Source organism: Colius striatus, chromosome 1 (genome assembly GCF_028858725.1).
Source record: "Colius striatus isolate bColStr4 chromosome 1, bColStr4.1.hap1, whole genome shotgun sequence".
NCBI classification, from domain to species: Eukaryota; Metazoa; Chordata; class Aves; order Coliiformes; family Coliidae; genus Colius; species Colius striatus.
In genome coordinates, this window is record NC_084759.1 from 77,243,258 (window position 1) to 77,259,784 (window position 16,527).

Consider the following 16,527-nt stretch of genomic DNA (forward strand, 5'->3'; position numbering starts at 1 on the left):
GTTTGTTTCTATCTGCTTGTATGCCTCTGGAAGTAAGCAGCTGGAACTAGGGAAAAATTGTGCTTTCTTCAATCTGTAATGCCTTCCTGCTGATTCCTTTCAGCACTGCCTCTATCCCTTGCCTGCTTTGGGAAGGACATGTTGTGTCTCCTCCAGTCTGTAAATACCATTGCCATAAGAATTGTTACTCACATGTATTGCTCAGATACTTGATAGTATTTAGTCTCAGTGATATCTGTAGGAACAAGAGTACTAAAAAAGATTTAGACACCTAAATGTCTTTGCACGTCTTGCTCTGGCTCTGTGCCTTTGTGGCTTATGTTGGTCATAAATATATCTTGATAACACAGAATACAACAGTGAATACCCAAAACTACTGCCATGTTCCCAAGAGGAGATCTGGCATTCTCAGCAAGCTAAGTTGCTGTATGATACAATGAACTTTCAGAGGATGTTTGGTTTAGCTTGAGGAAGAGAATAATAATTTTGTCTCTATTTATTTATTTTTCCAGTAAATTGTGTCAGAGTACAGTATCATACAATTGCTATATTTAGAAGGTTCCTGAGATTTCTGCCCTTCTGTTTTGTTGGATATTTTTCTTTACGTTTGGATTTTTTGTTTGTCTGTTTGCTTTTTTGGTAGAATTGTCATCAATGAACAATAAAAGTGGCATAAGCATAATAATTTCTGTTGTATACGAATACTTCTAAAGAATGGGGAGTTTTCTGTTTACTGGGCATGATTATACTTTGGGAGTCCACTAGGCACTCCACAGAAATCTTATAGAATGACAATGTCATAAATGAAAGGCATCTCTCCCCACCAAGAAATGGCATCTTGATTTGTAAGCCTTAGAGTAACTGTGTTGTCCTGATGTCATTAATTTTGCCTCCTGAGACTGATACATTTCCTTTGCTTTTAACACTCTAATGAGATGAGGATGTTTCAACTGAGGAAAGCATTGGTTTTGCCCAAAGGCAGAATGCTAGGGAAAGAGAAGGCTTACCTAGGTACTTGCAATAAAGACTACCTGTGATGTACCTCCTGCTTTCTTACTAGAATCTTAAAATTGTTAAATTGTGGATTTTCTCATAGGGGTTTGGACTATGCATTATATAGATCCTTGAAAACAAGTGTGAAAACCCCACTGCTTCTGCAGGATCCCTGTGATTCAGAGGAATATTTTACAGTGAATCAAAGCTTCCTTTCTCTCCATAGCCCAATATCCATCATACCTCAACAGGCTGAGTTGTCTTTGAAAGCACTTCTGTCCTTACTGTTCCTGCTGTACTCTGGACAGGGAGGAGGCTAGGATGATAAACAACTTGCTCCTATCAAATAACCATGGAGAATTGAAGTGTTCCAGCCCTGCTGTCTGCCTTACAGGGATGTGCCTACAGGGCCAAGAAGAGATGCATTTGCAAGCTCTTGAAGTGGTAATTCAGGTACCTGTAGTACTGCAGCTGCAGAAACAGATCCCTCCATAGGGATTAGCTCAGAATTAGTTTTAGGAGTGCTGGATGTTGGAGACTGTTTTGTTTGGTTAAGGAGAAAGAGTTACAAAAACTCTGTCTCCAGAACTGACAATAAACCACCTTCAACAAGCTCCACTAGCCTCTACTGCTGTCATGCAATCTGTGTTACCAGTGTTCAGGTGAGCACATGAGTCTTTTTTCTGCTCTCATACACATTTTGGTCACCTCCTTGTTTGAGCTCAGACATAAAATCCCTGCTCTACAGAGACAAGGATGCTCAGTTCCCGGTGGGATTACTGCCTCCTCACTTTGTCCCTTGATCCTGTTCCTGGATCTCTGCTCTATACCAACACTCAGTCAGGACTGATTTTTATCATTCTCTCTGTAGTAAAGGAGAAAGAACAATTCAACTCACATTTCTCGCCTTTATATGGAAAAAAATAAACCATCCAAGATGGTGAGAAAAAACTCTTTCCGTTGCTACATAGGCCAAAGTAAGAAGGTTGACAAAAAATACTATGTACAGAGAGAGAGAGAGAATATTCTGCACAGATTAGTAAATATTTTACCACTATTTTAACTGCCGTTCCATGAGGTGGTTCTGCCTCATTATCTCTCACTTTTGTTTCCACATTTCTCTACTTTGCCCACACTTCTCTGTGTGTGTGTACTGTATTTTAGTTTGGCTTATAAAATCCCTTAATAAATACACATATTAAAAAAAATGGCAAGTGCACAGATACCAATTTAAATCTCTTCTATGACTATAATATTCCCATTATGGGCATTTTAGCTATGTGGCTGAAATTAGTATGAAGAGAAAAAAGCTACCAGGTTCAACCTGGAAACTATACACCCTAAAGGCAGAGTTGGGATGGAAGTGAAAGTACAGATGTGGTTAGTTGTAGTTAGGAAGATCTCCAGGGTAAGAGTGCTAGTAAATCTTCTCAAGAATCTACCAAATGAAGGAAGCTTTTGGGCTGTGTGTTATCAATACTGGAGACTATTCAGCAAAAGCTGCAGTTAGCAGCTAGATAGAGCTCTGCATACATATTTCATCACTCCTCACTCAACATGGCATTACCCCACATTGGGATGAATTCCTCACCACTAGTAGCTGACAACGAAAGGATTCATTCTCTAGTAACATGGCAAAAAGGTTGCAGCCACTTTTGATACATGATCTATGACACAATGGGCTAGATGAAATTCAGGGGAATATTCAGTACATTTAAGTTTCTTGTGGGTAAGGTAAGCAGATGAGTGCTGCAGATTTTCCATGAGTATTAAGTTCCCCAAAGTCACAAGAGGTGTATGAGAAATAATAATGTCATGGCTTTTCAAGAAGGCAGTGTATTGGAGAGTCCCATCAAATGGCAGTAGCAGCAGATTCTCTGAGGAAACAGGGGAATAGTAGTTGCAGGGAACAGAAGGGATATCTTAGCTGATTGACAGAGTATCAGATATCTACTTTCTGGTGGATTCGAGCATTAGTTATCTGTTTGGGGTTTGAGCTTCTTTTCACCCGAGTTCTTTCAAGAAACAGACATTTTCCTCACGACTGGAAAATCACTTTATCTCAAGTGTACCTGAAAGGCACCTGGACTGTTACTTTCTTGCATTAGAGGTGACAAAAGTAAAACTAGGCAAGAAAAAAGGGTTTCTATATTAAGTATACTTTGCTTAATGTTTTAGAGGTAATGTCAACTTTTTTTTAGATTCAAGTAAAGTCAAATTAAATGTTTCTATTTCCTTTGAAGAGTTTTAGATTGTGTTTCCAAACCTTGGCTATACTTCACAGAAGTCTACCGATTTAATTAGATTTTAAAAATCTTATTGATGGAGTGTGTGAAATGTTTCATTGGAGAAAGTCAAGTTGTATGCCTTCTTGAAAGTGTGCTTCTTCCTTTAGATATAAAACACATATACACTCCTTCCCCACTGGAATAATCATTAGTAGAAAGAAATAATTTAATAAATTATAAAATCATTGCAAACCTCAGCACCCAGTCATCTTTTTCTTACCTGCTTCATCTGTGCATGTTTCCCATGCACTTTTAAAAACCCTGGCACTAGTCAATTGACTTTAGGAGAAAGTTAGATGTTTAGCTTAGAATCTGTAAGTTATATGCCCAAATGTTAGTTTTTAAGATCCTCTGATAAGTATCTTCTGTGCTCATTTGATTGCAGAATTTGCATTACACTTTTGATGTTTATAAAAAAATATAAATAATGACAAAATAATGGAATTGGTGATGTCTCATGAATAAGATTTTTTCCAGAAAACTAAGGGTAAAGAGAACATAACCGGTTTTACTGTCAATATCTAGGTTTATAGAAGCATAGAATCGTAATCATAGAATAGTTCACTTTGGAAAGAACCTTTAGAGGTCATCTAGTCTAAGCCCCCTGCAATAAGCAAGGGACTTCTTCAACTGGATCAGCTTGCTCAGAGCCCCATCCAATCTGACCTTGAATGTTTCCAGGGATGGGGCATCTGCCACCTATCTGGACAAATTGTTCTAGTGTAAAACATTTTTTTCCTTATATCTAGGCTAAATCTACCACCTTTTAATTCAAAGCCATTCCCCCTTGTGCTGACACAATAGGCTATATGAAAAAGGCTGTCCCTATCTTTCTTATAAGCTCCCATTAAGTACTGAAATCATCTCCCTGTCCTCCATGTGCCTTAGCATATCTTCTAGGAGGGTTTGTTCTATGATCTTCCCAGGCATAGAGGTAAGGCTGATAGATCTGTAGTTCCCAGCATCCTCTTTTTAAAAATGGGCACAATTTTTCCCTTCTTCCAGTCATCGGGGATTTCATCTGGCTGACATGACTTTTCAAATATCATAGACAGTGGCTTGGTAACTATATCTGAGTTCCCTCAGGATTCTGGGATGCATCTCATCATGACCCATAGACTTATGTATATTCAGATTCCTCAGATGGTCACAGATCTGATCTCTTCTTTTTTACTGGGTTTACTGAGTACTATTGCATATCCACAAGCAGAAGACAAGACATTCTGACTAGACAAATAGAGAGAGGTATTTGCTTTGTTGTAAGATACAGTACTCTAGCATCTACCTCCTTAGTGTAAATCTGATCTACTGTCTGTGATGTAGTAGCATATTTCCCAACATAGGTAACTATGTTTTACTAAGATAGGTAGGCATGTTTACTAGGTTCTATTGACACTCAGGAATTGAAAGCTGTGGTGCTCAGACATGGCAGCTTTTGCAAGACAAAATGATGAGATTAAAGAAAAGTTGACAAAGAACATGGAAAAATGCCAAGGCAATCAATACCTCCTTTACCCTGGTATTCACTGATAAGACTAGTCCTCAGGAATCCCTTTTCTCTGAGACCTATGGGAAAGTCCACATCAAACAGAGCTCAACAGAGAAGAATCAGAGCTAATGGCTAATGGCATTGTGAGGCCTTTCCTAATTATCTTTGAAATGTCATGGTGACTGGAGGAGATTTCTCATCATGGGAAAAAAGATGCTACTCCTATCTTTAAGGAGGACATGGAAGAGGATCCAGAAACTACAGCTTGGCCAACCTTACCTCAAAGTCTGGAGCAAATTCTCCTTGAAACCATTTCCAGATTTGAAGGACAAGAAGATGACTGGATATAGTACATATGGATTTATGAAGGTGAAATAATTCCTGACGGTGCTAATAGCCTCCTACATTGACTTGACTGGCTTTGTGGATGATAGGAAAGCAGTGAATGTTGTTAATCTCAACAATAGCAAGGCTTTTGGCACTGTCTCTCACAACATAGAATCATAGAATGGTAGGGGTTGGAAGGGACCTTTAGAGATCATCTAGTCCAGCCCCCTGCAGAAGGAGGGTCACCTAGATAAGGTCACATAGGAACATGTCAAGGCAGGTCTTGAAGACCTCCAAGGAAGGAGACTCCACAACCCCTCTGGGCAGCCTGTGCCACTGCTCCGTCACCCTCACAGTGAAATAGCTTTTTTTATGTTTAAGTGGAACTCTCTGTGTTCCAGCTTCATCCCATTACCCCTTGTCCTGTTACTAGCTACTATAGAAAAAAAAGATGTCCCAACCTCCTGACACTCACTCTTTAGATATTTATAAATGTTAATAAGATCATCCCTCAGTCTTCTTTCTCCAGACTAAACAGCCCCAGTTCCCACAGCCTTTCCTTGTATGAAAGATGTTCCATTCCCCTGATCATCTTGGTGGCCCTGCGCTGGACTCTGTCCAGAAGTTCTCTGTCCCTCTTGAGTTGGGGAGCCCAGAGAGGGAGAAGAACCTCATCTTCATAGACTGGGCATGTTACTTTGTCCTTCCATTTTTCAAAAGAGAAAATATAAATGTTTCCATCTTTGTAAAGCAACTTTGGATCTAAATGTATAACTAAATGTAGATATTTATATTCTATGTACCAATAAAATTTTTCAATATAATGAAGATGATGTGATTGAAAATAATGAGAAAAGAGAGAAGAAAGAATTTGATACTCAATGCTTGTATCAACTTTTGTGTCATTGAAATTCAGGCATTTAGCTTTAATCTTTTCTGATTCAGTTGAGAAGCCCTATTTATTTCATCACACCTAAAAAACCCTAGGAGGCTAATAGACAACTAATTAAATATGAAGTCAGCATTCATTCTGTTACATGTCAGTGACTGCTGAATAGGAGGAAAGGAGGTGGTAGGGAAAAGATTACAAACAGCTCTTTAACTAGAGCTATGTCAAGCCAGAACAGATATTGCCAAAAAAAAAATTGTTTATAGCAAAACAAACATCTCCAGATCAGGTGCAAAAAGAGCTGCTTGTCTAAGTCCATTTTCAGTGGACTGAAGTCAATTTGAAAAATGGCCCTTGCTGGAAATTTCGGTGGCAAACTTTTGGGTATAGAGTGAAATAGGTGGAGAGAGAATATTTTAAGTATGATGCTAGAGCATATTCTGTGCTGATACTGTGGATAAAGAAAAAGCTGCTACATTCATATTCTCACTCAACACTTCTCATAAATCCTTAAATACAAGGATGTAGTTCTGTGTATTTATAAAACAACATCCAATGAAACTAGGTTAATTAAATTAGTGCTGATGATGTTTTTCTTTTGATTGATATTTACGTGATCTGTTTGAGAAAACTCACTTTCTACTTGTTTTCAGCCACATCTGTACCAGATTGTACGGAGGCTGAGGGATCTATACTTTTGTTTCAATGTATATTGCAACATTTTTATTGCATTCCACAGGTCCTCCAGTAAACGTTACTTGCAATATTTTTATCAACAGTTTTGGATCAGTCACAGAAACCACAATGGTAAGTGCTATGATGCCAATGGCAAGAGAACAACAATACTTAATATATGTCATGAACACAACCTGTCAATCTTTCTATTTATTGTTCAACTTGCAGGTCCTCCTGTAAATGTTACCTGCAACATATTTATCAACAGCTTTGGTTCAATAGCAGAAACTACAATGGTGAGTGGGACTGGTCATTGAAGCCATCTTGTGAAGGAGTGGGATGTGATGTAGAATAGAGATGCTCAGGACATGGGGACGGTTACCAAGTTATTAAGCTACTAAAAATCTACTGCCTAAATTAAAGTAAAATAAACATAAAATTAGCACAAAGGTTTCTGAGAAGATAGGTATGAATATAGCCTTTTTTACTCACCCATGTCTTTTGATCCTCTCATGCAGAGGCATCAGCACAGTGTTAATATATATAGCTATATAAAGAGATATATAAAAAACTCAACTACCAAGTCTAAATGTACATGTGTAGTGATTGCACCATAGCCAGTAGTGACTGTGATGGCAACAAATATAGGTGTGTAAAAACCACCTTTCTCATATTTTATTAGCACCAAAGATACAGAGGAATGTCTGGAGCTCAGCTATGAAGCTTCCTGCCAAGTACTCCATATTTTGAGTGGGTCTTACACCACATGCTGAAATATCTGCTGCTGTAGACCATGCTGACAGAGCTACCAGAACGGTCTGGTTTAACTTAGCTAAATCTGTGAATTGCAGACACATCAGTAACTGAAGTGAATGCATAGTTATGCATTCACTGTTGAGTCAAAGGACTAAAACATATAGCTATACGGATACTTGAATATTTTGAGGGTTAAATTGATGCTAGTAAATTATGGGCTCTAAGCTAACTGAAATGTATATTTTGACCGAATTCAAAGAATGCTCTACGTAAAAAAAAAAAAGACCAAAATGAAAAAAATCAGATTTCATTTTCATATATATAGAAATAAACAGTTCATTTTTTTATTTCAAGATGAAATCAATGGAAATTAAAATTTTAGTCCAACTTTTTTTAGCCTAGAAGCCAATTTTCTTTTTTTCTTTTCATTATTTGCAAGGAAAAACTTTTTTCTGACTCCATTTTAGAATATACTGAGGTTTTTAATTTTTTCAAAAAATGAACAAAAAAAGATCAGTTGTTTATTCAAGCATGCATACACCTTACTACTGTGTTTAGCCCAGAGATAATTTTTATGACTTTCTTATAATTATGTGACAAACCCATAATAATTACCAGGTGCTCATATACAAGAAGTGACTTAAACCCATTGTAGAAAGTCTCTAATGACAGATTCCAGCTTGAATTTGAACTCTTTGAGTCACTGATGACACAAAATAAACTAAAAATGGGTGCTCTCACCTTCATTCAAATTTTGCAAGAGTTCTTAACTGTCTTCATTGCCTCAGGACACTATGAACAGCTGTGGACATTTTTTAAATAATTGCAATGTAGCTTCTTGACTCTTGTTTTCCAGGGATTCCTACACAGGGTCCAGGTGTTTCTGTATTTTGTGAAGCAAGAGCCAAAAACCTACTTTGCATCCTACTTTGTATGACTGAGTTCTTGATAACTAAAAATGAACTTGCAACTCACAAAAGGACGTAAGGTATTCCAAAGAACTATTTTTTTAAAGCATTTTTATTAACTAAAAATTCCTACAATTCTTACAATATGAAGGGAGAGCACATATTTAGCTCACTTCATTTAAATTATATGGTAATTCATGCCATCATTTTAGAAAGCGGTACCCAAGGAACGTAGGAACACAAATCTTCTGCTCTTAAATATTTTTATTTTAAAAATCAGTCTTTAATGTTTTCTAGAGATAAATGTCAATATATTGTTAGGACAGGTTACTTTCTTAAATAATGTGGGAAATACTCTGACATAAATAGCAAATTATAACATGCAGAGCTATAAAATAAACAGTTAAGCTAACACTTTAGAATATGTATCCACAATATTTTAAAAATGCCTTAAAAGAAAACTAAACTTCAAGTTATAAATGACAGGAAATGCTATTTCTTGATGTAACATAATTATCAACAAACTTTTTTTTTTTTTAATCTTAATTTGATTTCCTATGTTTAAAGAATTCTGAGAGGATGGCTATGAATGTAGCTTTTTTTTTTAAACCCAGCAATATCTGTTGATCTTAGTGTGTAGAGGTAATAGTCTAGCGTTAAGTAGCAAAAGTCCTGCACGTCACTGGCTTTACAAGATGGCATTCAATGAAAATGTTTGCACGACCTAATGCTGATTGCATTAATTAGACTCCTTCATTGCTTTGATTAAATCCCCTCATTACATTTTACCTTCTATCAAATATGTTAATGTGTACCTTTCCAATGTTCATTAACACATTCTGCTGAAAACAGCCAGACATTCAAGCAGATTTTTTAAAAAAAGACTATTGGCTTTCTTATTTTGCTTTGTTCATAATACTGCTGAAAGTGTGGAAAGATTTCTCTTAGATGCTGTTCAATGGTTTGACATTGATTTTCTTAATCTGTCACTTGTTTAATGACCAGTGGGACTACTTTTAGAATGTTTAAAAACTGCTCTGAGAGGCAGACATCATTTACTGTTCTATCTACCTTTCTGAAATAGGTGTAATCATGTGGTAAAAATGTTGGCATACGTTGTGATAAATAATGGGTTCTGTTTGACTCCTAGGATTCATTTTTTTCCTATAAAATGCTCTTCATGGTTTTGACATAAAACTAAATGATTCATTTAAAACCCTGGATTGTAAATTCAATAGAGACATTCCCGTCTCAGAGGACAGGAACTCTTAGTGAAACCATGTATATGTACTGAAAGGATATTATCAGAATATCAGTTAGGTGATCTGCAGCAGCTCATTGGAAACTTGGGAGATGAAAACTTGTTTAGAGAAGCTTTCAGTAGGAGAAATGAGCATGGCAAACAGGATTACAGTCCATACCTAATATATTCAGTAAACCAGGTTCTCAATAACACAACAGGAAGAGTTTTTGTTTTCTGATTAGGACAGACACCAAGATGAAATTCATACCTGTGTGAAAGGCCAGCACAACTCTTTTTTCCCCAGCATATTTTTGTAAAAGCTAAAATTTTTTATTCAGAAATAAACCAGGATTTTTTGCTGTCTCTCTGCAAAAAGCTTAATTCCATAAACTCTTCAGGAGTTTTGTTCCCAAAGATCTAGGGAAACAAAATGCATGTGTATATAGTCTTTCCACACTATAATGCACATATGGGACAGTATCACAATAGATCTTTTTTGCATCAAAAGAAGTAATATTCTTCCATATTAAGATGATATATATTATACCAAAATAAAATCAGTTTCAAAAAAGGTCAGAGTCAAGATGGAATTCTTGGAAATTTTTGTCATTGATTCACTCGTCTTTCATTTAAGTCCTAACTTGCAAAGGAAGAGACAAAAAAACCCATTCCTGAGTAACTTCGCTGAATAAAGCAGTTATGCCAGTAAGCTCTGTATCTATTTTTGGAAGCATTCACACATGCAGTATTCAGCAGAAAATTCACTGTACAGCATGACTGCAGTTGAGTATCACAGATGAGTAATCTACATCAAGCCAGACAGAGTCCCAAATAATTCAGATGTTTAGTGTTGTTAATGATCAGGATTTTTCAACTATCAGCTGTAGGAGAAGTGAATAGCAGTTTGTACATTTATGAGCTAATTTTTAATTGCCGAAATGACTGTGAGGACATTACTACTATCATTATGCCCCATAATCAATAATTGACACTGTGCAGCAGGTTCTCTGTTGGGATAAATGCATTGAACTCCAGTCGTGTTTTGAGTATTTATGTTAGCAGGAAAATTTGTCATTCTTTTATTTTAAGAGCTGGGCTGTGGCTGGCTGTATGATATTATCTTCCCTCTAGAAAAACCAAAATTACATACTAGCTTGTTAGATTAATTCATATGTATAGTTTTAACTGCACAGGACTCTACTGAAGCCTTTGGGGACAGCTTGCACACAGTGGCGGTTTAGCAAGGTGTCCACCAAATCATAAAATCACTCCCCCTCCTAAACTGGATGGGAGAGAGAGAGAGAGAAATATAACAGTTTGTGAGTCGAGATAAGAACAGAGAGATCTCTCAGCAATCAGTGTCACAGGCAAAAAAGACTCAATTTGGTGAGAAAAATGTTTGATTTATTAAAGGAACAATAAGAACAGGAAGATGAGAAATAGAACTGAATCTTAAAATACTTCCCCAAACCCCTCCCTCTTCCCAGGACTCTAATTCCCTCCCCTTCAGCACCACAGGGGATGGGAGATGGAGGTTGTGGTCAGTTCATTACAGATGGACTTTGCTGCTGCTTTTTCTCAAGGGGAGGCCTTACACTTCCCACTGCTACACTGTGGGGTCCCTCCCCACGGGAGACAGACCTTCATGAGCTTCTCCAGAGTGAATACTTCCCATGGGCCACAGCTCCTCACAAACTTCTCCAGCATGGGGCTTCCCACAGGGTCAGCTCCTCACATCCTGCCCCAACATGAGTCACCCACTGAGAGAACAGTCCTTCTGGGACTGACTGCTCCAGTCTGAGTCCCTCACAGGATCACAAGTCCTGACAGTAGACCTGCTCTGGCGTGGACTCCTCTCTCTCCACAGGTTCCCAGGTCCTGCCAGGAACTGGCTCCAGGGTGAGCTTCCCATGGAGTTACAGCCTCCTTCAGACATCCATCCTCTCTGGTGTGGGGTCTTCCATGGGCTGTAAGTCGATCTCTGCTTCCTGGTGTCCTCCATGGACTGCAGGGGCGCAACCCTCTTCACCATGGTCTTCACCATAGGTCACAGGGGAGTCTTTCTTTCAGGGCCTAAGCACCCTCCTCCCCCTCCTTCTCCACTGACCTTGGTGTCTGTGGAGATGTTTTCACATTCTTACTCTCTGTTGCTGCTGCAGTTTAGCAACTGTGCAACAACTTCTCTTTCTCAAATATGTTAATCTCAGAGGCATTACCTCAACCACTCACTGGCCAGGCCTAGGTCAGCTGTGAGGTCCATCTTAGAATTGACTGGCATTAGCCCTATCAGCTACAGGGGAAACTTCTGGCACATCTTTGTTTAAAGAAGCCCCTCTGCTACCAAAAAACCTGGCCCAGGCAAAACCACTACATATACTTAGGTACACAAGTAATCAGGTGCTTTTCTGTTGCATGACCCTGTAGTAAGTCATTAAACTGCTACTTTTTAGTTAGCATTCATATTTAGGACTTAGAGAGAGAGAGAGAGTAGGTTTTTTGGCAAGCTCCTCTTATGCATAGAAGGCAAGCTAAGTCTGATATTTCCCTCAGACATCCAACTCAACACCTGGGTGACCCATGCTGTTGGAGAGAAAGGTGGGAGGAAGGCTAAGATCTAAATTGAGTGTTAGTTCATAGACAAAAGGCAGTCCTGAAGAGGGCGCAGGGCTTAACTGCACCCTCCTGCCATAGCAGTACTTGAGACCAAAGGCACACAGAGCTTTGCTGAAGCTCTAGGCATTGAATCTGGTGGCCGTGGATTTACTGAAAGACCATTTCAGTCTAGGTTTCTATCTGAGTCCCTAAATCTCCAGATAACTCTGCTAAAACTAATCAGATGACTATTCCTTCAGTATGTTGGAATTACTCTGATCTTATGGCCTGAGAACAGAGGAAGACTGTTTATGTGAATTGCCCTGAGCTATCTTTGGCATTGGTGTTGCAACTGAGATTGAATCTTCAGGTCCACATTCCTCATTCAGAGCAGTGGTGCTGTCAGAAAGAATTTGTGGAGCAGGTGTACTCATGGTCGTGTAGGAGTACATTACTACAGTCCACCCACTTCTACCCTCAGGAATTTGCAAAATACACATTGTAGTCTGCCTGAGCTCCATGTTGTGATACTGATCTCAGGAGAAATTTTCTTCAGAAAACAGTTACAATGTTAGCACAAGAAAAGTACATTCAAAATTCTGCACATGATGAGGTCTGACTGTGTAAACACGCATCCCTCTCAACTGCTTGTACAGCAAGCATGGAGAAAAAAAGTAATGATAGTTTTGTGCTATGCATGTTATTTTTCCTTTTTTATTTCTTATTAAAATATCTATACATATATATATATGCAAAGCATATCAGAAACAAACAAAGGTTGCAGTGATGTTTTGCTTCTAACAACAAAGCTTGCAGAGAGAAAGCATTTCTAAGTTTGTCAGTGTCATGTCTGATGTAAATATTGTACATATTGAAAAAGATAGTGTGGTCCTATTAGCATTATTTGTGCCTTTGGTATAATATATATCATTGTTAGTTCTACGAATAAGGAGTTTTCAGACCTGTTTTTGTTATCTAAATCACCATCTCCTGGAGTTCATGAAAGCACATTTATTTTTAGGTATGTCTAAACAATTTATTGAATTGACTTATTTATGATTTTGATGTCATGAGGGGGAAAATGCCTCTGCTTTCCATAGTCTTCATTGTATATCTTATTTCAAAGAAAAATTTAAAGCAGTTGCACAAGTAGTTGCAGTAATTTTATTCTATCAGCAGTTGCTGATGTCAGCTTCTGCCTTCTTTTCTGCAGAATGAAAATCAAGCACCTTCCTGGATTTCTAACTAAAACTGTCCCATATAAACTTATAAGCCACTCTCAGTTTGTAAGACCAAGAAATAGTGGAAAGTATGCTTAGGGTTAGTGTATCCTCACAAGATGCGATGGCATTTTATAAGCTCAGAACTACAAGTAGCTATTTGATCTTTAACGTTATGAAACCACATCATCATAAAGAGTATAGTGGTGTGTGAAAAACAGACACTAGCTTTTCTAAGTGTATTTAACAAATGTGTTATTCTTGTGACCTTTGTCAGGTTTGTCTTGCTCTGAGTAGTAGACATTCCTGTTTTGACTCACATCTGCTCAATGGCAACATGAAAATGAAAAGGAAACAAGAAAAATCACACTGGTAGTGATATTGCAAAGTATCTTTCCATTGAGTTCAAAAGCTGCATCAATTTGGGTATTAAAAATATTCTGTCAGTGCAGCAGCACACGAACCTGCTGAATGAAAGGTGGAAAATGCTGAAGCTTGGAGGAGCTCACACACAGAGTCTGCATATTGGGCAAGCTGCTTTCTGCAGCATTTCTAATTAGAGTGAGAATATTTATTTACATTTCAAGGATGATATGTTCTTTAGACTATGCAGTTCAGTGGCCTAACTAAACCTGCTCCAGCTTGTACATTTTCCAATTCAAAAGCACAGTCCTGCCACTTTAATGTGTTGCGGCTACCATAAAGCAATTCCTGAATGCAAAGGGTTTGTATAGTTGGCAGAATTATCTGATAACATGTTCTTTTGAATAATATAATAAAAATATTATCCAATAATTTCTTTTTAGAGGAAGAGTAGACATATTTCTAAGACAGCATTCACAAGCAAGTTAAATGTAGTAATTTCAGCTGAATATGCTATAATAGTAGGGGAAGGTGGGGGAGATGAAGGTCTTATTTGCTATTTGGAAATTCAGAAGGAGAGTAAGCATTAGCATCCTTCCATTCCTTCCAGACAGTTTAGACCCTAAAAGCTCTTTTCATACTCCTCTTTAAAAGCCAGCTTTTGACACAGTGTTAATACTGATTCTAAACGAACCCCTAAGTAATTGCTGCCTTTCCCAGTTGTGACTAGCAGACGACTGAGCAGAAGAATTCAATTAGAACAATTTTAATTAGATGCAGAGAGGGAGGAGTGACTGAAGGAACATAGAGAGAAAAGCATACAGTAGATAGAAAATGGATACAAACAGTAAATAAGAAGTAATGATTTAACTTCTATACAAATCTGGCTTCACTGGAATTAGCAACTATTCATGAGCAAATTAGAAATAATTGAACATATTGGAAATAATTAGTTTAAATTAGTAGCTTTATAGAATCCTTGTTGAAATTGCATATATCTTGCTGCAATGCTGTTTGACTTTCAAAGTACCTCTGAGTTAATCCATAGCATTTGAAAGAGGGTTTTATTTAATACTGGAAGTTGCAGTTAACGTTTTTCTCATCACGGAAATAATTTTGATTTGGAAAATGTACGAGTTGTGATTGTTTGGTTTAACACAGCATTTAGACTATATTTTCAAACGACAACTCGTCTTCAAAGGATAACATGAATACTTGCTGCAGTACTGGTACTGTAGTAAGTCTAAGAGCATAAAGAAAGATAAAGTGGCCCTCGAGTTTTGGTAAGTGCTTAGTAACCTTTTTTACATGACATTTCTATAGGACTACAGAGTGAACATTTTTTTGAGACAGCAGTGGAACGACTCACGTCTGGCTTACAGTGAATATCCCGATGATTCCCTGGATTTGGACCCCTCTATGTTGGACTCTATTTGGAAGCCAGATTTATTCTTTGCCAATGAGAAGGGAGCAAACTTCCATGATGTCACGACAGACAACAAGTTGCTGAGAATTTCTAAAACTGGAAAAGTGTTGTACAGTATCAGGTAAACTAGGTTATTTTTTTCCTCTTCATCTCTTCTTCTCCCCACTCCCTCTTTTTGTGGTTACAACTATGCTTACAGAATATAATGTATTTTTTTCTTGTGCCATGTGTACAATTGAAATAAGACTTACACATAGCAGGGTAGAAAGGAAAAATGGCTATGTTCCTTTGCTACACTTGTTTTTGCAAAACAGTCTGTAAGTGGCACAGCAGTACTTAGTCTTGTTGGAAACTTGAGGCTGTCTAAAACTTTGATGGTATATGCCTCAGTAATTCCCATTAGCGTTAAATCAAGTCACTCCTCTTAAAAGAGAGGAAATCAACTCCTTAGTAGTTTGTGGGCTGCAATTTAAAAGTAAAGGAGAATAATATTTTGAATGGCTGAAAAACACCTTAAGTGAAAAAATGGTTGAAATGCAACAAATTTGACATATAAGTCACTGGGTAATTGAATGTGTCTATTCATAAAAAAAAAATAATAGGAATTACAGAAAACATTTTTTTAATACTAAGTGTATTGACGTGTTTGTCACATGACTGGATTTAGGCTGTATTAATAAACATGATTTGATATGACCTGATGAAATGAGATGTATGAAGAGAATAAGAATTGCATTGCACAGGCATAAACAGCAGCAAATAATCTGTAGTACTTATTTGATATTCAGCTTGCTGTGCTCTGTTAATTGCTTAATATATGTAGTCAAAGATGCAAAACACTGTATTATTGCTCTTGCAATTGATTAAAAAAAAAAAAGAGTAATTACTGTGTTTTGTTATTTCCTGGGAATATTTATCAACTTTTGCCTTTCTTGAACTGTGGAAAGTAAATATGAGAGTATTTGTTCAACAGGCTGTTTAGCAAATTTACTCATCTGTAAGGGACAATAGTTCAGAAGGCATTTCTTTCTGACTGGGCATTCTGTTTGTTATCTGCATTTAGTTAAGGAATTATTATTGATCTAGGTTCAGGACAGATGTGTTCTTTAGGATGACAAATAAATAAATAAATAAATACTTGGCACTTTTTTACATTTACTTAATTCTTGTGAAAATTCCTTGGTAAAATCCAAGTAGCATTTGGTTGGATTAAGCCGGATGGAGAGTAAATGTTTATGGTGGAGGGTTTGAAATTAGTCTACCTGAACATTTAAAAAAATATAATAAGATATAAGAATGAAACCAGACTAGCAGACTGATAAACATGCTGTCAATTACAAATATTTCTTTTTTGGCCC

At 37.4% G+C, this 16,527-nt stretch overlaps 1 protein-coding gene across 2 annotated transcripts in view; it reads left to right on the top strand.

The window, feature by feature from the left end:
• GLRA2 (glycine receptor alpha 2) overlaps window positions 1-16,527 on the top strand; it is a 128,372-nt gene that overhangs the window by 15,815 nt on the left and 96,030 nt on the right. The window contains exons 3-4 of one of the 2 annotated variants that reach the window (XM_010209301.2): window positions 6,726-6,793; window positions 15,067-15,290. In XM_010209301.2, coding sequence (XP_010207603.1) covers window positions 6,726-6,793; window positions 15,067-15,290 — 292 coding nt within the window. Of the gene's footprint in view, window positions 1-6,725; window positions 6,794-6,889; window positions 6,958-15,066; window positions 15,291-16,527 lie in introns of both variants that reach the window. The other variant, XM_010209374.2, reaches the window with a different exon arrangement.